At 38.5% G+C, this 23,501-nt stretch overlaps 2 protein-coding genes across 2 annotated transcripts; one reads left to right on the top strand and one right to left on the bottom strand.

The window, feature by feature from the left end:
• Positions 1-1,438: 1,438 nt before the first annotated feature.
• LOC127881190 (uncharacterized) lies at positions 1,439-7,572 on the top strand. Its single transcript, XM_052428896.1, has 6 exons — positions 1,439-2,189; positions 3,995-4,093; positions 4,377-4,477; positions 5,117-5,222; positions 5,622-5,764; positions 6,126-7,572. The coding sequence occupies exons 1-6, from the start codon at positions 2,036-2,038 to the stop codon at positions 6,438-6,440; spliced, it is 918 nt and encodes a 305-aa protein (XP_052284856.1). The 5' UTR covers positions 1,439-2,035; the 3' UTR covers positions 6,441-7,572.
• Positions 7,573-14,613: 7,041 nt separating this feature from the next.
• Positions 14,614-18,084, bottom strand: LOC127831100 (uncharacterized). The gene is made up of 2 exons (XM_052356090.1): positions 18,077-18,084; positions 14,614-15,658 (listed from the first exon to the last, which is right to left on the bottom strand). Exons 1-2 carry the CDS (start codon positions 18,082-18,084, stop codon positions 14,614-14,616), a joined length of 1,053 nt encoding a protein of 350 aa, XP_052212050.1.
• Positions 18,085-23,501: the final 5,417 nt, after the last annotated feature.

The raw sequence follows: 23,501 nt of genomic DNA on the forward strand, positions 1-23,501 counted from the left end.
GAATTTCTGACAATGGTGGAGCCGGTAGGGGACTAATATTGCTTGGCAATAGTCTTGTTGAATCTGAATCTCTGTCTATTGATGAGCCGTTGGTTACAGTCATCTTAATGAATCAATGAATCAATCAATGAACCATTTATCAGCAGTGTTCACAGCGACATGTATTTACTACAACTCGTGCAATAGTAAACCAATGCTAAACATATACACGTATTTAAGTGGAGTTTGTTTACTTTAAAAAAATGGCTAGATACCTATGCTGCCTGCAGAAATTTATTAGGGATGACACCTGCTTTGATGGAATTTTCTGTATCATTGAGGCTTCTTGTAAACATTAAAACATCCCATGTCGAAATGTTGCCTCTCGGCCATGATAAGCCCATACTGACTTAATTAAAACTCAATAGAATGGGATGAAACGATGTAGATAAAGTTTATGTTTCCACTATGCACCTCAGTTGTACACGATGTTTTTGATTCTTAAAAATAACTTCTGTTCGGTGTACGAATAGTCACACTTACAGAAAATATCTCTGTCCGAAAACATAGAATCTTAGTTTAAGGTATCATACTATTAACCATATGTTAATTGTTGTTGCCTCGGAAGTTTTATTGAAGCTTCCTTTCTTGCTGGATGATGTGTTAATTTAAGATGCTATATTATGTATAGAAGCCAGGCTCATTTGTGGCCATTAAACGAGCCTTTGTTCTGGAAAACCAGGCTTAATGCATGTGTGTTCAGTGTCTTCCCAGGTCAGCCTGTGAAGTCCGCACAAACTTTTAACTGGATTATCATTAATAAGAGACCTTCTTTGAACGAAAAATACCATAAAAGCAGAGAGCGTCGTCCCTGATGATTATTCTGGATGCATTAAGCCGGGTTCAAATTGATTAACAAATGGATGTCTTATTGATCCCTCTCTCACTTGTAAGTCTGAAGGCAAGGATGAAAAAGGTCGAATTCTGTAGAGCTTCCAGTGACACATGTGGCAATACACTGGCGCTTGAAATTTGGGCTTGGAGGTTAACAGCTCAAGGTACAAGGCTTCTGAGTGAAATATGACAGAAAACTTAAATGAAAAATACAATTAATAGTGTGATGAGAATTAGAAATACCGATACCTAAGCCTACTTGATCTTTATAAAAGACAAATACATTGAGTTTAACAAAGGCAAAGTATAGTGTAACATATACATATTCTAATTGTAACACATTATCAAACATTTCAGAAATTACAAATATGGCGTTATTGTATTCGTATTTACCTTAAAGTTCATTTTTAATTGATGCAAAGAGACGATGTAGTCGGCCTAAGCGAAGATGAAAACCATGGTATTATTTTAGTTTATGATCGGCTGAGTTTGCGACAAAATTGTCTAAGCTAGCGTTAAGTGTACAGCGATAGACGGGATTTAGCTCATGTATGAAATACGAAAGATACATGTACTTCCGTTGTAAATACGGAAACGATAAGTCGATTATCTCAGTGTTTATTGACTCCTTTGTGAGTGATATTTAACATTGGATCTATGTATTTAACTTTAAAACTTGAATACGTATACACGATAGATTGCCACAGTGGGGACTCCTTAAAAAATATTTCATCAGCTGAAATATAAACGCTGACGTGTACTTTCGATTCGGTGTTTATAAATATGAATGTCAACAAATTGAACAAACACAGACGTGATCACAATTAATACACGTTTGAACAGAGCATTTTGTGCATTTAGTGAATTTCTTGTAAGAAAGGACATTAGGAATAGAACTAGATACATACATCACTGATTCGTATTATCATTAAGGACGCTTAATATATTTTAACGTGGATTATATTACACATATACTTTAATACGTCTTGGATATTAATAGATGTGTTCAAGAAAGTATTATGTTCTCATACGGATAAAACGTGTTTAAGAAAATACAGGTACATCATCAAACATCTACATCGATAAGTCTGTGTTACATTTGGTGACGAAAGTAATACTACAAAATAACGCGAGTGAACGTTGGGACAATTACGAGGACGGAATGGAGGCAATAAGCCTGATAATATTCGGTGTGATTCTCATAGGGATATATCTGCTATGGTCTCGCCCGAGTTCGTCAGCCAGCGGAAACTCAGGTAACCATGAAGACGTGAGAATACGCACCAGGGGGTCTGTGTTCCGGCTGTTTGGGGACGGTAGGTGCCACGGGGGGTATCTAGCCCTTATTATTAATGTGAAATCACAATGTTGCCTTTCCATGCACCAAATCCCTTGTCAATTGCATGTTAACTAGTGCACCTGGATATTTGGTTTCAAATTTGACTGAGATCAGTCAAAGTTTTTAATTGTTTCACCCTTTACATTTAGAGTCGTATTTTGACGCATTTGTAGTCCCTTAGAAAGTTAAATTTAATTAAAGACCTTTCTTACAGTACTAGATTCATCTTTTAAAGGCTTATGTTTCATTTCCAACCCTTAGATACTGGTGAGCAGCAAACAGCATAAAACTTGAACTGACTGCGAGTTACTTGGTTCTTGCACACCTTTCCGCAATTACGAGTGGCTGATCCATCTCTATTGGTAGTCGGTTGGGCTGACCATGTCGATTCCATAAAATCCGTCCATGTGAGTCTATCATCCTCTCCCCTCTTGGTAGACTCTGGGGGTGTCTTTCACAGGCCCGTACCCAGGCCTTGGGCCCAGGGGCCCGGCCCCCCCCCCAACTGGCTGTCGAACTATGATTTTTTTTTTAAATAAAGGGCCCACAGTACACTTTCCCTCAATACAAAAGAGCAGCTATATGTGTTATTGTCCCTGATAAACAAGGGGATTAGCGCTCGCGAATGGAGATAAGCCCCTAGGCAATGTTTTCTTATCGCCTTAAACACACATCCCCGATCAGTCCCCCATAGTGATCATGAATGCTTCATCTATCGATGGTTGATGTAACATGTATTTTAATTAGTTAAGGAAAGAATAGCAGTGAATGGAAGCAACTGCTACAGGAGGTCGTAGACTATGGTCTGATAATTGCTGACGCAGGTTTTTTTTCCTTCTTTGAGAAGGCCCTTTCCCCTAGACGTATTTTTCCCCATCTCATTAAATAAGTTAACCTGATCCAGTGTAGAAAAATATTGTATAATTAAATTATATGTTGCCTTGAATTTGTTTGAAAACAGTAAAATATGTGTAATTGATTATTTAAGACTTTCATTATTTTCCCAAAAAATTAGGCGTTTCGCGCAATTTTTTCCCTTAAAAAGGCAAGGTCTTTTCCCCAAAATCAGATAACAAAAACCTGTGACATTATTGATTTGTGAAAAAAATGGTGGAAGCAATTAGAGAGTTGATATGGATAATCTTCATTAGTTTAAACCTGTAAGTTTCAGAAATCTAAAGCTTTTAAAATTGTTGTGAATTCACACCAATGTGTAAAGCGTAAAGCTTAAGACTTCCGAAATATGCTGATTTACTTGTTATATTCCATAAATTTATATCACAAAATGCGGTTTTTATAAGCATTAAAATTCACCTTGCAAAGTGCCACATTAAAAAAGTTTATATACATGTATATGGGGGGGGACCCCTTCCAAACCCTCCCCGGTTGGGCCCCCCCAGTCAAAAAATCCTGGGTACGGCACTGCTTTCATTTGTCGAGTCTGTAGCTATTTGTTGGGTGTCCACTCTCAAGACTGCATTTCTGGATGCTACCCCTAGTGCCCCTGTTCCAGTCTGTTCCTGGCGCCATCTGTCTTTCCAGCGTCACCATTCTGTTCTTGGTTGTCATACAGTCTTTCCTGGAAGTCACTGGTGCCTCCAGATGTCGAATTAGTTTAAATACAGTCTAACGAATATAAAGAATACATGCAAATCGGGAAAAATCGCATTTGCGGATTTAAGTATCAAAACAGAATTCGCTGCTCGACTATGCGAAGCGTTTTTACGACATCATTAATTATCTCGCGTGCGTTTTACCGCTAAATCTCGGATTTTATTTCAGCAGCACATCCGGAGAGGATCTTCGACAAATTTACTTCCATTGAGGACGTCCGTGCGGCAATTAGAACGGCTGGTCTGGAGTCGAGCAGTCTCATGTTCGGTAGGCACTCTTATCCTAGGTATCGAGCATATCAATACGAGACTTTATCCCTTATCCAAAGTGTTGGTAAAATCATTATAACTGACGCTAAATCTATTGTTTTACAAATTGGACAATATCTTATTCGGTTAGACCATTAGTTAGACAAGTAAGCGACCTACTTTCTGTGTCATAGAACGAATAACGGAGCATCATTTTCGCTCTAACGCACGTGAGCTAAATTAATAAATATCTTCACTTCGTTGCCCATGCATCACTGTTGATTTTTTCCTCCGGATTTCAGGCATAGATTTTACGGCCAGCAATGTGCACCAGGGTCTCCGCACGTTCGGAGGCCGCAATCTGCACCACTTGGACATGCTTAACCCCAACCCGTACCAACAGGTGAGGGCGTCAAAACGAATACAACAAAACACAATAATGAGCAATTGTAATATTGCCTCAAATATTTAACAACTAGAGCTCTGTCAATACTTATGTAAAGCTGTGTATGATGAACTTCGCACGGTCAACGCAAGTCGGCCGATCTTTTTTAAGGTGTATTATTGTGGCTCAAACATTCAACCCAGGCCATGGATCCACAATATTGAAACAAGTGCACCGTTTAGTCTGTAGCCTCGCAAACTTTAAAACGAAAATATTGCCGTTAGTTGACCGCACAGTGCCTACACTAGTGGGTCGACGCGATGCCGGCACGGCGGGCTTCTCAAGCACGGCTGCCACATCTAATTAAGAAATCCACTAATAGAAGGCTTGCACAAATTCGGCGGTGATTATTGAGTCTCCTTTGTTTTTTTTTCTACTGATTAAATGGACTCCACAATGTTATCAGAACTGTTAAAATTATATTGGACCCAACAAATGTCTTTATCTATTAAATACGCAGTTACTGTTTGTGCCCAGCTGAATGCGAGACCGTGTGAAGACATTTTTCTTTTGATCTAATATCTCTTTTCTTAAACAAGCGTACGTTTAAATGCTTAACGCGTGCTTTACGGTCTACACTATTTCTCTTTCATTTAGGTGATCTCTATACTTGGTGAAACTATGGAACCCTTCGATGACGACGGGTTTATTCCAGCGTTTGGATTCGGTGACGTCACAACCAAGGATTTTGGGGTATTCCCTTCCTGAGTGAGGTAAATGTTTTAAAACATGACCTATAACCGGTATCCATAGACACTATGACCGTGCTATATAGTTTATAAGCGAGATGTAGGCGGAACTCATATGCATGTAGCATTTAATTAATTATAACAGTTATTGTCTTTGTTTTTATTGGTTTATTGAAAAATGCAACAAGTCTCTTATTTTTAAACGAATTTTTGTCACCGTTTGAGATACTGAATCCCCGGGACTGAATCATCCAAAATGAAGAGTAGTAAAGATAAATAGGAAGACAGGGTAATACTTCATTTACTACTCGCAGCCTCGACTATAAAAGCGCTCGTGAAAAATACAATCGTCTTTCTTTTTTATGATGATATCTCGCTTTATTATCGCGGAAAACCAACGCATATCTCCTCTGTTCGTTGCCAGGGTTACTGCGCCGGTTTCCAGGAAGTGTTGAGCGCTTACCAGGGCGTGGCCGGACGTGTGCGACTCAGCGGTCCCACAAACTTTGCTCCTCTCATCTACAAAGCCATCGATATCGTCAGACAGACCAGAGCGGTATGTAGTCTAATAAATCGGATGCGTGATAAACGTGTGTTTCAGCATTTCTACCTAATTATATATTTATATATATATATATAATTTACCACATTAAGATTTCAGAAAGAAGGCAAGATTTTTATTATCGCTGCTATTTCCTGCTATTTATGTTTAAATTAAAGGCATTTTATTTTGGAGGGGTCTTGTGCCGTGGGTGGAAACCGGAGTACCCGGAGAAACCCCACCTGTCGAACCGCTCGGGCTAACATTTCCGTGCTCAAACTACTACGTCTCCGAACTTCAAAGCTTTGTCTATTGACTGATTTGATTGTCTCTTAATTTAAGATCAATGTCATACCGTAAATCATGTCACTTGCAGTACCACATTCTCGTCATCGTCGCCGACGGCCAGGTGACGTCAGAGCAGGCGACCCGTGACGCAATTGTAGAGGCCTCGCGTTGGCCGCTTTCCATTGTCCTCGTCGGCGTCGGAGACGGGCCATGGGCGCAGATGGAGGAGTACGACGACAGCTTGCCGACGAGAAAGTTCGACAATTTTCAGTTTGTCGACTTTTACAAGGTCATGTCGACCGCCCGGAATCCGACGGCAGCGTTCGCCCTATCGGCTCTGATGGAAATTCCGGACCAGTACAAACAGATCAAGAAACTCGGACTTTTAAACTTTGAGCAGTGACGTTTTCAACTGATAGTTTTTTTCATTTTTATATGTAGCTTTATTTTAAGCTATAGCCGTTTTAATAGGAGATATATTGCCGGGCCGCTAAGGCATATCACCTCTAGATGCATGTTTATGAACATATGGAGCAGCTTACAGGTTGCGATTTTGTCATTATTATATGGAAAATATTAGTCGAAAAACAGTTGAAATGACACCTTTAAAATATGTGTGATAACCAGTGCATCTGGTGTTGTTTAAAGTTGGATTTATTTTTGAATTTCTTTACATTTGATATTGTTTCCTACCTCGACGAAAATGCCTATATGATGCTGGTTATACTACCGATATGGGCGATTTCCGTGTTACCGCTGGCAGCATGGATTATTAAAATTATTCAACTATGGGCAAATGACGTCACGAGTGCATCCATTCAATAGGGTAGTTATCCATGCAACGCCACTTCCGATGAGATTAAAATTAAAGAGACGGAGCTTCTGGTGTGATTTCTTAGTTGTTCGCTTGCGAACAACTAAGGTTAATACCACACGTTTCAAGCAAGGTTATAACTACGATAAACCTGATAGCTGCCGCATCTGCCGCATCCGCGCCGAGAAAGAGTTGTATATGTTATGTCAGACGTTTGAGTTCTTCAATTATATTCATTCACAAATGGAAACATAATGTGAATATCGTGTTACATGGAATATTTTTGAACGGAGCGTTTATAGATAAGAATCAATAAACAATGTTAGAAATATACGTGACGCGGAAGAGAATCTGCTGCGTCTTAATCACGTGGTATTTTTTCCCAGCACAGGTCATTCATTATCTGAGGCTATTAATAGATGCGGGAAAATAAAACTACTGCTGATCAGCAAGTATAGTGTCATATCGAGAGTCCAATACACTATCACGCGTCAGTTGCGTAACCTAGTGCTTGCTATTTCAGCGGGGTTACATTTGATATGTCTGGGAAACGTTCTTTTGTTCTCAACAGATAGCGCAATATCACATGTATTCTCGATTACACGGATGATAACAACGCACTAGTATAAGGTTAAGCTTGTTTATATTCACAGTTCTCAATTTATAACACGTTGAACATGAGCTGCGAAAATGCTGACTTTGAAATAAATTTTGAAATTTTCGTTTCTAATTAATTAAATTGAAATCAAAAGTTTAACTATTGTGTGTGTGTTTTCTCTTGTAAGTCGCATATTCACCGCATGAAATGCGTGTTATTATAGTCAAACCACACATTAGTGTTAATAGATACAAATTACGGGAGTTCACATCATATATGTCCTCACATGACTTATTATGAGCTTATGGCTTATTCACACTATCGAAATATGTCGTATGTTAATATTTAACGCGCAGTTTTCTTTCGAAACATGTAAATCACACATTCATAGCCGCGTCGCGCGAAAATGGGTCTTATGGCGTTTCGGCCAGCGTAGCTCAAGCCCAGCCTGTGCATTTGCGTAGTCTGGTCAGAGGCGATGATGCCCGCTATAAAATAACTTTACGTTATATGATCTCATAATGTATCTCTTGACCAGACTCAGAGATAAGCAGGCTGAGTGGGCTATAGCTATAATGGGCACATATTGCATAAGACCCATTTTCGCATGACGTGGGTCTTTTTAAATATCATTTCGATAGTTGTATATGGCATATTTAAGCACAATGCATTTCGATATAAAATTGAATTCTAAAAAGTAAATACAGCAAACTGACAAATAAGGGTAGCCTATTCAGGCCTTCAGGAACGATTTCCAGATCGAGTACGCAAACATTTGTGCTTAGATAATTAAACTATTTTTTCTTGACGTGACAATATAGTATTTCTATTGTATTTTTTTTTCTCATCTTGAAAGCAAAACTGTGTTTATCGATAGTCAATTATATCTCCCCCTGACGATTTAGTGACCTAGTACAGACCCTGAAATCCTGCGACATGGATTTTAACACGTTAACGTAACTGGGCCACAATTTCTGTCTATATGTCGTTTGAACATGCAGAGAGTAGTCCGGAATTCCGTACATTGAACTGTGTTACATCCTTTACGCTGCGCACATGACACAGTGATACAGCCAAATTTCAGGGGATTTCTCTCGAATCAGCCTTTTAAATATTCGAATGTAATTCATTCGTGCCTGCTGGTGTTATGTAGATGTCATTTAAGGAGATAAAGCTGGATAAAACAGCTATGCCGAAAAAGCATCATCCATACCGATGTTAAGGTAAGAGAATGGTTGACACCATGTGAACAACTAGTGTAACAAGTAATGCATCAACAACAAAGTAAGGTTAAACAGCGCTGTCTTTATGACTACCCATTGCGTGAGAAAAAATGCTGCTCGAAGATATATCTTATATTTATTTTCAGCAATTATCTTATTGTATGTTTTGAATATATGGTGTCCAAAAAGCTTTCTAAAGAGAATTTCCATCATGGAATTATATTCTTAGTGTGATAGGTATTCGATATTCCAACTATATTAATTAATATGATGGCGATTGCAAATTTAATTTTATATTAACTGGTTCTCATTATACTATTTTCATCATATTTTTAATGCTTTCAGAACGTCAAAAAAGAGACAGGTTGTTGATATTTTGTCTAAGTTATCTATAACATAAATATGGGGATAAACAGTGCACACACTCATTTTATATAAGCATTGGCAGTTTATTCGGACAACCGCTATGCTTTATACGTTTACCGGTATAGATTTTGCTCGATCAAATTTAAGTGGGCATCGAACGGTTGGTGATGACTAACATCGGAAACAAGGAGAGTTCAGACCGGCGGGAACCGCTCCTGTGATTTGATTTCAACCTAGAGGATCTTTCTCATGCAGGATTGTACATTATTGCAAAGTGAATTCGCTGAAAGAGGAATCGAGTTGATGTCGCCGCATTTAAATTCTGAGTTCTGTATAGGTGGCCGTCCGATGTCTGCACAGGCTTTGCCCGATACCTAGATGATAACAGAACATTGCTCACTGCCTTTCCTGGCACTATGTGCCAGCACGATCTTATTCGAAATTGTACGATGTTTTTACCGTATTAAACCAGTTCCCGCTCAGAAGCAAATTAACAATGCTTACGTACAATCAGCATAAAACCAGAACAGCCTGCGAGTAGCTCGTAGTCTGTTCAGGTTTTATGCTGTTTGCTGCTCAGTATTTAAGGGTTGGAAATAAAGCCTTTAAATTTGAATTTAGTAAGAAAGGTCTTTTATTTAACTTTCTATGGGACTAAACATGCACAATACGTTCCTAAGTGGTAAGGGTTAAATATGTACCACCTCTTCAATCTGTTGAGTTGTTCTAATGGCGTGTTGCACCTTTCTGAGATGTGATCAGGTGATACGGTAAGGTGTGAAACTTGATTGTTTAGACCATTGGTTGTCGGGATATTGAATTGGATGGATGTGTAGTGCACATAATAAGGTAAATATGAAGCTGTATTACACATGCTGTATCGGTGTGTGCTTTGCAATTGTGTCGGTGCTTGTGAGAAAGGTACGTTGTTTAGAATGTGTTTTAGTAAATTGAAAACAATACATAATGAAGATGTAAAACTAGTTGAAACAAAATAGCATTAGGTGACTAATTTCCCGCGCGAAGTATTAAAAAAACATGATGATATTAATGAAATGAAGCATAACCTACATACGAAGTTACTAGTATATGGGTTTGTATTCCCCGTAAAAAAGAAAGACATTGAACAATTCACATGTGCGCCTCAATGTGTATGTGTACTTGAACCGATCGTTTTGAACTTTCAACACTGTCAATTATCGTAAATGTAAGGTTTTCGCGCTGCAACTAATTTGAATAAATATAGCATATTGTCAGTTGGAACACATTAAACTTTAATCAATAGATTTGGAAAAAAAATATTTGCGACAGATTATTTGTCTGTATCCAATATAGAGAATCTACTTCGTTGGTGGTATCTCTAACATATTTTAGTTCAACAGTTGTCCGTGCATTGGGATAAGGGCAGGAACTCTACATGGTCTCCGATACACCCTGGTCAACCGCTGAAGCTCACCTATACCAGACTGAAGTACGGACCGTCATCTCGGCCATTGCTGTGAATACAAAGATAAGTGATATTATTTTTAAAGGTCAAATATGACGTTACAGGTTTGCTTAAAGAGATAATTGTGATGTGCGATTGTTATTGACTTCCTTTAGTAAGAATTACTGCTGTTGGTATGCAGCCAGACAACGCTGTCCATTCGACTAAATTTATAGTGGTAGGACGTTTTTACATCGTTGACGCTCAAATTCGGGCAAGGCTCCTCAGTTTACAGCGAGGGACACACTTTTTTGCCCGCAAGCGTAAACACACTGACGTGGGTCGATGGTGCGAAAGCGAGTCCGAGTCAGCGTAAACAGTGTTAAACGCCTTAGCTCTGAAAATCAAGTCTAATCGATAGCGTGTTCGTTCTGTTTTCCAACAGCAGTACTGTTTACCAAAGGAAGTTGGTAAGGTCTTGCATCATCTTAATTCTTTTTTCAGTGCAACAGTATAACGTTAACTCTAACCTTTTTTTGCAAACCTTTTTTTGCAAACGGACGTATTCTAATTTACCTATATGCTTATACGTGTTTATGTTACTGATCTGCAACTTATTTAGAAAAATATAGTTCACACGGTCATTTGGAACACTTACAACTTTAATCAATATATTTGGACATAACATATTGGCGACGTATTCTTTGTCTGTACTCAATATATGTCATGGTGGTATCTCTACAATATGTTTGTTCAACAGCCGTCCGTGCATTACAATAGGGACAGGAACTCTACATGGGCTCCGATACACCATGGCCAACCGCTGAAGATCACCTATACCAGACCGAAGTATGGACCGTCATCTCTGCCATTGCTGTGAATACAAAGATAAGTGATATCATTTTTAAAGGTCAAAGATGACGTTAGACAGGTATGCTAAAAGAGATAATTGTGATGTGAGATTGTTATTGACTTCCTTTAGTAAGAATTACTGCTGTTGGTATGCAGCCAGACAACGCTGTCCATTCGACTAATTTATAGAGGTAGGACGTTTTTACATCGTTGACGCTCAAATTCGGGCAAGGCTCCTCAGTTTTCAGCGAGGGACACACTTTTTTGCCCGCAAGCGTAAACACACTGACGTGGGTCGATGGTGCGAAAGCGAGTCCGAGTCAGCATTAACAGTGTTAAAACGCCTTAGCTCTGAAAATCAAGTCTAATCGATAGCGTGTTCGTTCTGTTTCCAACAGCAATACTGTTTACCAAAGACATTAAGTAAGGTCTTGCGTCATCATATCTCTTTTTCATTGCAGCAGTATAACGTAAACTCTGACCTTTTGTTACAAATGGACGTATCCTAATTGTTCTACATATGCTAATTACGTGTTTATTTTATTTATCTGTTTTCATTCTCTTATTGGTTACTCATGTATGGTTTTGTTTAAGTATACACTTGACGTAAACGTTATCTTGTCATCGCCAGAAACATGTAATAATGTAAACACGTAAAGACCACAAATAATGTTGGGAGAACTTTAAATCCTACCCTTTTTCAAGTAAGTGGACAAGGATAAAGGATAAAGCTTAAGCTGTGATGTGTATATATGTCATTTATTCATTCGCATAAATTATGTAAAAATATGTTTAAAGTAATACATTTATCCTAATATTGCATGGAGAAAATTAAAGAAATCTAAGCAAGTCTTCAAATGCGTAATTAATATACCTTATGCTTTAATGGGCATATTGACAGCAAATGCGGTATCATGTTTTCAAATGATCTTTTAGTTAGCATTTATCTTAAGTAATTCATTCAATCATATATCTCGTTTTATAATGATGAGAAAACATTTTTACTTCCATTATAGTTTAAACTTCGTTCATCCTGACACTTAGTGGGAGTGGGTAATATAGTGATGGTATTGTTCATAGTATTAAGTAGGGAGAAGACAGTAATGGTTTTGCGCGTTATATGAACGCGTTTCTAGTTTGCGCATTTATATGCGGTGTAAATGCATTGATCTGCTTTTCAATGTATGTATTTGGCGGGGGTAAGATATGTAAAAGGAGAAAAAAGCTGTTGATTTTCAACAAAGTAGCGTTTAATTTATTTTTAGGTCAGTTTCCAGTTCGTGTCAGATGGGACACGATCCTGTTCCACTGCTGGAGAAGTATGGCGCAACGTTTACGGATGCCATGAAGATTCCTCTATTTAGCCGTTCCGTGGAGACTGAACATCATTGCATATTTAAGAACTTGGAGCGACTGAATAATATATTTTTTTATTTATGTAGTAAGAAACCCCGTTAAATACAAACACACATGCATTATTTGTCCATGTATAATTACTATTCATTAGAAAAAATACATCTTGTTAAATTAACATGGAAAATGCTAATGATTTTTATGATGATGGTGATGGTGGTTGTGGAAATGGTGATGGTGCATGAGATTGTTGTTATTGTCGTGGTGTTGATGATGGTTGTGATGATGGTGTTGGTAATGATGATGATGGGGAAGATGGTGATGGTGGTGGTGATGATGATGGTGTAGGTGATGGTTATGGTGGTGGTGATGGTAGTGACTGTTAAAATGATTGTGGTCGTGATAATGATGGTAATGGTGGTGATGGTGGTGAAGGTGGATGGTAGTGGTGATGGTGATCGAAGTGGTGAGGGTTGATAGTGGTGGTGATGGTGTTTGTGTTGGTGATGGTGATGTTGGTGGTGGAAGTGGTAATGGTGGTGATGATGGAGGTTATCTGTCATGTTGTTGCTGATTGTTGGGGTAGCTCTGGTGGTGGTGGGGAAGGTAATGGTGGTGGTGATGGAATTGGTGTTGGTGATGGTGGTATTGATGAAAGGTATTTATGGTGATGGTGGTGATTGTGATGGTGTTGGTGATGATGATGGTGGTGGTGATGGTGGTGATGGTGATGGAAGTTTTTGGGGTGATGGTGTTTGTGGTAGTGGTGATAGTATTTGGAATGGCGGTGGTGATGGTGGTGCTGTGGACGATGATGGTGATAGCAATAATGGTTGTTATGGTGGTGTTGGTAATAATTGTGATGGTAATGGTTGTGTTGACGGGGATGGTGATGGAAATGGTTGTGATGGTGGTGGGGATAAAAGTGATGGTGGTGGTGATGGTGGTGTTGGTGATTGTGGTTGTGGAAGTGATGGTGGTGGTGATGGGGCTTGTTGTGATGGGGATGGTGGTGTTGAAGGTGGTGGTGGTGGGGATACGATGGTGATAGTCATTTAAGTGGTGGAATTGGTGATGGTGATGGAAGTTGGGTTGGTGGTGATGTTGGTGGTGGTGATGCTGCTGGTGGTGTTGCTTGTGGTGGTGATGCTTGTGATTTTAGTGGTGGTGGTGGTGATGGCGATGATGATGGTTTTGGTGGTGGAGACGATTGTGTTCATGGAGATTATGGTGGTGATGGTGGTATTGATAGTGGTGGTGATAATGGTGATAGTGGTGGTGATTGTGGTGGTGATAGTGAGTTTGTTGATGGTGAAGATGATGGTTATGGTGATAGTGGTATTGGTGATGGTGGTGGTAGTATAGGTGGAGATGGTTCTTGTGATGGTGGTGGTGGTGATTATTGATATTATGATGGTGGTGGTGATGGTGGTGGCGATGATGGTGTTGATGGTGATATTGGTGGTGATGGTGGTGGTCGTGATTGCGGTTAATTTGTGACGGTGGTGGTGATTGTGATAGTGATCATTGGGTAACGTTTGTGATGACTGTGATGCTGATCGTGGTGGTGTTATTTATAGTTATGTTGGTGATGGTTATTGTGGTAGTGATGGTGGCGGTGATGGTGCTGATGATTGTTGTGATGGTGCTGGTGATCGTGGTGATGATTGTAGTCGTTTTGATGTAAGTGGTGGTAGTGTTTGTTTTGGTGGTGATTATGGTGATGGTTATTGTGGTTGTTTTAGTGATGGTGGTGGTGATGGAGGTGGTTTGTGTATTGGTGACGTAGATGGAAGTAATGGTGGTGGTGATGATTGTGGTCGTTTTGATGGTAGCAGCGGTGGTGATAGTGTTAATGATGGTGGCTGTGGAGATGTTGATGATGGTGGGCGTTATGTTGGTGGTGATGGTGTTGGTGATGATGGTGGTTGGTTATTGACGGTGTCAGTGATTATTATGTTGTTGGTGGTGGTGGTTATGATATGAATGGCGATGAGGGTGATGGTGGTGTTTGGTGACGGTGGTGATGATTGTGATGCTGATGATGGTAGTGTTAGTAATAGTGATGTTGATGATGGTCATTGTGGTGGTGATGGTGTTGGTAATGGTAGTGATAGTGGTTATTGTGACGGTTGTGGTGATGGTGGTGGTGATGGTGATGATGATCGTGTTCGTTTTGATGGTAGTGGTGGTGATGGCAGTGGTTGTGGTGGTGATGATTGTTAAAGAGATGGTGGTAATGGTGGTGTTGGCGATGATTGTGGTAGTCGTGGTGATGGTGATAAAAGTTGTGGTTGTGATGGTGGTGTTGGTGGGAATGGATGTGGTGATGGTGGTGGTGATGTAGAATGTTGTGATGGCGAAGGTGTTGATGGTGTTGAAGGTGCTGGTGGTTGTGGGGATGGTGGTGGTTATGGTGATGGAAATTGTGGTGTTGGTGATTGTAATGGTGGTGATGGTGATAGTGATAGAAGTGGTGTTTGTAGTGATGGTGGTGACGGTTTTGATGGTATTGTTGGTGGTGATGGTGGTGCTTGTGATGGTTTTGGCGATGTTGATAATGGTGTTGGAAATGTTAACGGTGATTATGTCGGTGATGTTTGGGTGGTCGTGAAGGTGATGGAAGTCGTTGTAGTGGTGATGGTGGTGCTGAAGGTGTTGTGGAGATGGTGGTGATGATGATGATGCTGGTGATGGTGATAACGGTGGTGGTGAAGATGGTGTTGCTGATGGTGTTGGAGGTGATGGTGGTGGTGATGGCGGAGGTGGTATTGGTGATGTTTTAGGTGATATTGGTGATGTTGGTTGTGGTATGTGTGGTGACTGTCCTTGTGATGGTGGTGGTGATGATAATGGTTGTAATGATGGTGGTGGAGTAGGTAGTTGTGATGATGTATGTGATGGTGGTGGTCGTGATTGAGGTTGTTTGGCGACGGTGGTGGTGAGTGTGATAGGTGGCGATTTGCTGACGGTTGTGATGGTTGTTGTGCTGATGGTGATGGTGTTATTTGTAGTGATTTTCTGAGGTTACTTTCTGGTCGACAAACAGTAATTTTCGCCGTCCAATCGGTTCCGAGAATGCTTGTGGGGGCGGGTTATCCGACGACTATTATTTTTGATTGACGTCGGTCAATAAAGTCAACGTTTGCAGCAGATTGTTTAACAAATAATTACAGTTTTATCATTTACGTGAAACGGTGATTAATGCAGTACATCAAAGACAATATCGGGCATCATCCTCACACCTTTGAACTGTATTTATGAACAGTTAAACGCAAATGGTGAATCCTTATGGCGAGTAAGTTGTTAAAAACAACAACCTTTAAAGAAATTTACCCGGTAGTAAATTGATTTCAGTACATGTAAATTTCGATTTTCTAGGCTAGGAGCGTCTGCTCTAACCACCGCATATGCCTGTTTATAGTTCCCACTGGTACACTACATAGTGTTTATGTATTCAAAAGTATTTAACATCTTGTAAGACATAGTTGGCCAGTCTAGTGTTTATCATTGAAATCTGTACATATTGGCTGCTTTCAGGGAAAACGGGGCTTAATGCATCTAAAAAAAGATTAGCCTGTGCACACTGATTAGCTGTATCAATGATTTGAAAAAAAAACAACACATCTCGACCTGTGCTTTAAGACACACTCTTTATACATTAAAATTGGTTGTGGTCATTTCAAACTTGCGATATAAAAAGCTATCACATAATTTTGAAAACTGTATCGTACAACAGCGAACAAATTCACTTCCATCCGCGCTTTGATTATAATAGTGCGACATGGTTACTTTCGTCTGTCAAGTTCACGCATGAAAAACGTGCCTGTCACAACAGACCAGGTGCTATAACTAAATACAGACGTGCAATTCAGTAAATGTAGTATATTTTTTGTGATGAAAACTGTAAATTGGAATAAATGCACACTATGAGAAAGTATTGACCCATTTAAACTATAGAAAAAATATGTTAATTTACGACTTAAACATTGAAGTAGATGGTACGTTCATAAAAATATTTGTGACGGGTGGGGGAGTAGATGAGTTACACGAAAATGAATAAACAATGAAATTGAAATACGTTAAATGAATCATCTAATTTTAGGCGAACAATATTAAATAGTTTTAATGTGGTTTGATTGAGAATTTAATACAATGCTCGTTGATACCAATACATTTATTATTGTACATTTATTAATTGAATTATGCTGTGGTTCATACCTGGTTAGACTCACGGATTTTTCTTAAGCGCCAACTCAGATATACGTTTATTTTTGTTTCATCTTTCATCATAAATGGAGTTTGTGTGAATCCTGTATATTATTAGAGATTGTTAATCAAGGGCATTTTTCTCCTTGATGTTTTTTTTTTCAAAATCTATAATGTCATGTGTCTGTAAGTAAGTAATATTAAATACGTTCAGAGAGCGAGCAACTGAAGTGCCTTCAGCGCTTTGATTATGTAAGCGCTTTGATTATGTTAATACATGTACCGGTATACAGATTTCTATTACTGCAGCGTACATTTGTACTCGCTCACTCTTGAAATAATAAAGATCATAAACAAACGTCAAAACACACTATCGTGTATGAACGAGTCTGGCTCTGAGTTTAATGCATTTGCGTAAAGTTTCGTCCTATATTGGCCTTTCCAGTTTAAACAAGCTAATAATGGACGACACTTTCCGCTTGTAGTGTATTTTCGTTTAAAGGAAGTCTCTTATTAGCGAAAATCCATTTTAGGCGGAGAGTGTCGGCCCTGATGCATTTAGTCCCTTTTTCCCAGAGGGCGTCTCATATATATTCCGTTACCATATGTTATGTAAATACGGAAGCATAGCGTATTTGAGCGAACGTGGGTTCCTACGATGAGGTTTTCATGCAACGGTTCAATTACTTTTATATCCTTTTTGTGTTAAATCTACTAGTATCATTTTCTTTTATTATTGTAATTATTAATATTATGTTTATCAGTGTTTACTTATGAAAAAGCATATCAATTATTTTAAATGTTGAGCTCCACGTCATTGTAACATCAGAATTGTATTGTCACAAAATTTTGTGGTTATCCCCGGCGTCTGTCCGTCTGTCTGTTCGTCCGTCCTGGTCACTATGTCCTCATACACTATAAGCACTAGAACCTTGAAACTTACACACATGGTAGCTATGAGCATATGTGCGACCCTGCACTATTTGGAATTTTGATCTGACCCCTGGGTCAAATGTTATGGGGTTGGGGTGGGTTTGTACATGAATATATTAATAATCAATTATTAAATTGTCCTAGTTTGTAATATTAGAACCATTAACCCTTATTCAATATGTGAAATATTGGTTTCGTATATGTTGAGTAACTGGTTGCATGTATTACCAGCATTTATGTGTACATCTATTGCATCAACCGTCACCATTCCATTTTGATATATAATTATTATATATATATATATATATATATATATATATATATATATATATATATATATATATATATATATATATATATATATATATATATATATATATATATATATATATATATAATATAATATTATAATATATTATAATATATTATTTATTAGAGCTGCAGTGTTTTTGTTAACATTTTACCAATTGATGTCTAGTTGTGATCCATGATTTATAGGCTGCAATTTGGTTGTAATAGTTGCGGTACATTATTATTTACCAGCTAAACAGTAGTGATTCAAACTAGGTACCTATTTGAATCCGTTTTACTTTCCAGTGTTATGATTGAATTACCAATTGATTTTGAACAACATCGGATTAGTTACTAGAATATACCGATTGTAATGCACAATTATCGTATATTACATTCAGAACCAAATACGTTGTTTTTGTTGACTTAAATATTTGTATTGTGGTGCCCCCTTGCGGGACGCTCAATATATCAGTCTTAATCGGTGGGTGCTTTGTGCGTGTTTGTGTGTGCGTCCAAACTTGTCCGTATTGTTACTTTGTTATTATACCCCCACAAACGAAGTTTGGGGGGGGGGTATATAGGAGTGAGCTTGTCGGTCGGTCTGTCGGTCGGTCGGTCTGTCGGTCGGTCCGTATTAAGTGTCCGCTCTCTAATTCAAGTTGTTTTTATCCGATCTTCACAAAACTTGGTCAGATGTTGTATCTAGATAATGTTTAGGTCAAGTTCGAATATGGGTCATGCCGGGTCAAAAACTAGGTCACGGGGTCACTTAGTGCGTTTTAAACATTGAGCATGATGTCTGCTCTCTTATTCTAGTAGTTTTCATTCGAGCTCCACCAAACTTGGTCAGAAATTGTATCTAGATGATGTCTAGGCCAAGTTCGAACATGGGTCATGGCAGGTAAAAAACTAGGTCACGGGGTCACTTAGTGCGTTTTAAACATTGCGCATGGTGTCCGCTCTCTAATTCAAGTAATTTTCATCCGATCTTCACCAAACTTGGTCAGAAGTTGTATCTAGATGATGTGTAGGTCAAGTTCGAACATGGGCCATTCCGGGTCAAAAACTAGGTCATGGGGTCACTTAGTGCGTTTTAAACATTGAGCAGGTTGTCTGCTGTTTTTTGCGAAGACAGCATGCTAAATATTGTGTCAATGCGGCATGTGGGGGTATTCGTACATCTGTGACGAAGCTCTAGTTATTATTGTAATTGAAAAATAACCTGCCTTGAAAAATAACCTGCCACAAATGTTAACCACCATGAGGCGACTGGCCGCGTGTAACACCCGTATCCCAACCTCAAAGGCCGATTTCAAACTTAGAGGTGAACGTTCGACTTCAGCATGAGAGCAACATGTGCGGACTTTTACTTGTCATTCATCATGTTATTTTAACAGTACTTGCTACAAATAATTACAATTAGAAAACGTTGCGTCGCATGTAACATCCGTCTACCAACACTGAGAGGTTAAACATTGAAATTGGCCATGAATCATCTTGTCTGGAATATCCATCGTCCTTTATCCTGCAATTTTGAAATAATTTATAACAAATACTCACCATGTGGAGAAGGTGTGTCCTTTATTGGGCAAAGGGCAAGGTCACACAAAAGACCAAATCTAAAATATGCGCATAGTTCATCTCGTTAAATAATGGGCATCCAGCTGGTTATAATATCAGTTTCTACAAAATCAACTAAGCATTTTCATGAGCTGTACCATGTCAAAGATTCGCTTTAAGCCACACAAATTGCCTCTGACTTTGAAATGAAATACATGTTAATCAATACATATAGATGCAATTTGAAAGTGTGCAAAATTGTCATTAAATCTATAGCCTAGTTAGCAAGTAATTTATTATTGTTCAAACGGTACCGCTTTTAAAACCGAATGTAGGATTTTTAGATGTATACGTCCATTCATTTCGACAAACGCGATTATTTTTAAGTTTTAAAGCGCAAACAAGACGGATTTCTACTTTGCAACCACCAGATATATTCTAAATGGCATAGATAAAATTAAATATATAGCCTAGTTAGCGAGTAATTTATTATTTTTCAAACGGTACCGCTTTTAAAACCGAGAGTAGGATTTCTAGACGTAAACGTCCATTTCGACAAACGCGATGATTTTTAAGTTTTAAAGCGCAAAATAAGACGGATTTATACCTTGTAATCACCAGATATATTCTAATTGGCATAGATAAAATATGTTTTTGATTTATACTTAAATTTACTATGCCAAAAAAAGGTGTGTGGCTTTAACGTCTCGTAGAACAAATGAACTTTTATGGTTTGAATTATTTTGTTAAAATTTAATTATCAATTATATGTATATTGTTCATTGGTTTTATGCATATAGTACTGAATAGATATTAATTCAGCGAAAATTGTATGCAAACAAATTTATTTATTGATTTTTGTACGTCTTTGACGTTATTATTCTCATGAAATTTACCATTTTAACGAATCTAAAATGTAAAATACACGAGAGAAAAATTAAAATGCATTTAATAAAAAGAAACTTTAAGAACAAATGAGTCTTTATTTATGTACATGTAATAAGCTTTGCCGTTGTCGACTTGCATGCATGAAATTCATGTTAAGTTCGTTTGATTGTATATCTTATTATATGTTATAAACTTTTAAGTTTTGCGTACAACAATAGACGGGATTTAGCTGAAGTACCCAATACGAAATACATGTACACCCCATTCTATACATAGATGGTGACGTCACTACGTTATTGTCACATTCTATACATAGATGGTGACGTCACTACGTTATTGTCACCTCTATGCTAGGACGCATCACATTCCCCTGATTTGGGGATTTGTGCTCTGCCAAATTAGTTCCGCGTAGGAATGAATATTTTTTTATATTGAGAAAAACGGTGTTAAATATGTGTTTAAAATGGAATGTTGTTTTAAAAAATGTTATTTAATATGTTTAAATGCGATTTTGAATCTCTATTAAGACTGATAGCGATTTTTAGAAGCACGATGACTTGACTTACTTTCGTTTTTTCTTTCACTTGTAAAAGAAGTGCTACCCACAATTCCTTGCGCGTTAGTACACAGGTCAGTAAGACCGGTGTGTACACAATGATGTACACCCTTTATAAATGATGAAATGATACATTCTATACATAGATGGTGACGTCACTACGTTATTGTCAGTAAGACCGGTGTGTACACAATGGGAAATGATAAGTCGTTTGTTTCAATTTTTAATGACTCATAGGTGTGTAACAGTAAAACTGGCTATTGTTTAATAAACTTTAAAATGAATACGTATGGACGCCACAGTTATGCATTCAGTAGAAATATTTCATCAGCTCAAATCTAGATGCTGACGCGTACTTTCGATATTGTGCTTATGAAATGTCTACCGTTCACAAAACACGTTCGAACACAGCATCTAGTCGTACGTGTTCAATGGGCATGAGGGGTGGGGGCGGCCCAAAATTTCGGAAAGTAATCGACTTGTATAAAATTCCCTGTTATTGGAAAATCACTTACAGTTGGTCAGCAGTTAGCACGATGACTTAATGTATCATTCACCAAACAGGTCCATCATCTGCGACAATTAACACCACATACGTCATAAATTCACGACAAAGACTAGCGCGTGCGTGTCAGTTGATTAAAATTATTTTGGAATCTGACGGGGTTTAGAGGGTGTTAAAGGTATTATAAACAATTACCGGAAAATGAATTTCATTGCAAAGTTGAAAAAGCACGATTTTTATTCAGAATTCAATAGGTATCAGTCAAATCTTAGACTACTTCAAACATTCAATTAAGCATAATATCATATGTATATCCCATTCTGTTCTCGTTGTTCACTACAAATGTACGCAATAAGTCACGTGCTTCCATTTTACGTAAACATTCTTTCGGAAAGAACAATCAAAATCAATGTTCAGTAAAAACTCTGTGTTTTGCAACTTTCTTGCTTGATGCTATGTCTGCCATTAAGAAATGCTTGATCTGAATCAATTAATTTGGAGGCAGTTTCAGTATTACCGGCTTCTGCAACTGGAAGGACGCCACGACAAAATAATAAACGCACCAGCAGTCGGGGTGTTGTAAGGAAGACGTTTACAGACACAAGATACCGCCGCGCGTAATCAGAACAGAACAGAATAGTTTATTTTTGACTTAAGCATGGGAAGCTCATCGTCGTAAACATACATATAAATCATCAAGGAGATCGGTAAAATCCAGCACACACTCAAATGAGATTTTAAAAACAACCGGACACAGCTCCTTGCTACATTTTGAGTATCATTATTAGTTGGTCGCGTTAGCGGCCGACTAAATTTACAGAGCATGTTTTTCAAAGCAGTATGTGCTAAGCTAGCTTAGCTACGCTAAGGACGGTAACTCACTACGCTAGGAACGATTACCGCTGCCTGTCTGCACTGCAGACAACGAATGCTTAGGAGCGTCTGCTATACTACTGCAGTGGGTTTATTTACAAGCTTGTAAGTCGACATTGGCCAGTCTAGTGTTTATCATTGAAATCTGTACATAGTGGCTGCTTTCAGGGAAAACGGGGCTTAATGCATGTCAAAAAAGATTAGCCTGCGCACACTGATTAGCCTGTGCAATGCGCACAAGCTAATCAAGGACGACAACAACGAACAACTTCAGTGCCTTCAGCGCTTTGATGTAACTAATGCGACAGGTGTTGGCATTAAGGCGACAAGATGAACGTGATGAACAATTGATTTTGAACAACTTCAGTTTAGTTACTAAAATATACCGATTGTAATGAACAATGATCTATATTACATTCAGAAACAAATGCGTTGTTTTGTTTACTTAAATAGTTGTATTGTGGAGCCCCCTTACGGTAAGCACAATATATCAGTCTCAATCGGCGGGTGTTTTTGCGTGTTTGTGTGTGCGTCCAAACTTGTCCATATTGTTACTTATTATTATTGCAAATAAAAAATCACTTTCCACAAATTTTAACCGCCCTGAGGCGACTGATCGCATGTAAAACCCGTCTTCCAACCTCAAAGGCCGATTTCAAACTTAGTGGTCAAAGTTCGAGTTCGGCCTGATCATCATGTGCGGACTTTTACTTGTCATTCATCATGTAATTACTTTCTACAAATGATTAAAATTAGAAAACGTCGTGTCGCATGTAGTTGTTTTATTACTCTTGACCTTACAGTCAAGGATAACCCATGAAAGTGCAAGCACTTATTTCCAATGGGGTCCTATGGTTTTTGCTGAAGAGACAGCAAGCAGAAAAGACAGTATTGAGGTACAAAGAATCCGTGTGCGATACCCTAGCTCTTTGCGAATAGATCCCTTGGTTCTTCTACGTACTCAGTGTATAGCACCGATAAATGCGAGCATTACCTGGGTTACATACCAGTACA

The sequence above is a fragment of the Dreissena polymorpha genome, chromosome 5, assembly GCF_020536995.1.
Source record: "Dreissena polymorpha isolate Duluth1 chromosome 5, UMN_Dpol_1.0, whole genome shotgun sequence".
NCBI lineage: Eukaryota > Metazoa > Mollusca > Bivalvia > Myida > Dreissenidae > Dreissena > Dreissena polymorpha.

What these genes read in the sequence shown, in the direction of transcription:
- LOC127881190 (XM_052428896.1), top strand. Translation starts at nt 2,036, where the DNA reads ATGGAGGCAATAAGCCTGATAATATTCGGTGTGATTCTCATAGGGATA. An exon ending in GTTCCGGCTGTTTGGGGACG is followed by an intron (nt 2,190 to 3,994) that starts GTAGGTGCCACG and finishes ATTTTATTTCAG; the next exon opens with CAGCACATCCGGAGAGGATC. An exon ending in GGATTTTGGGGTATTCCCTT is followed by an intron (nt 5,223 to 5,621) that starts CCTGAGTGAGGT and finishes ATATCTCCTCTG; the next exon opens with TTCGTTGCCAGGGTTACTGC.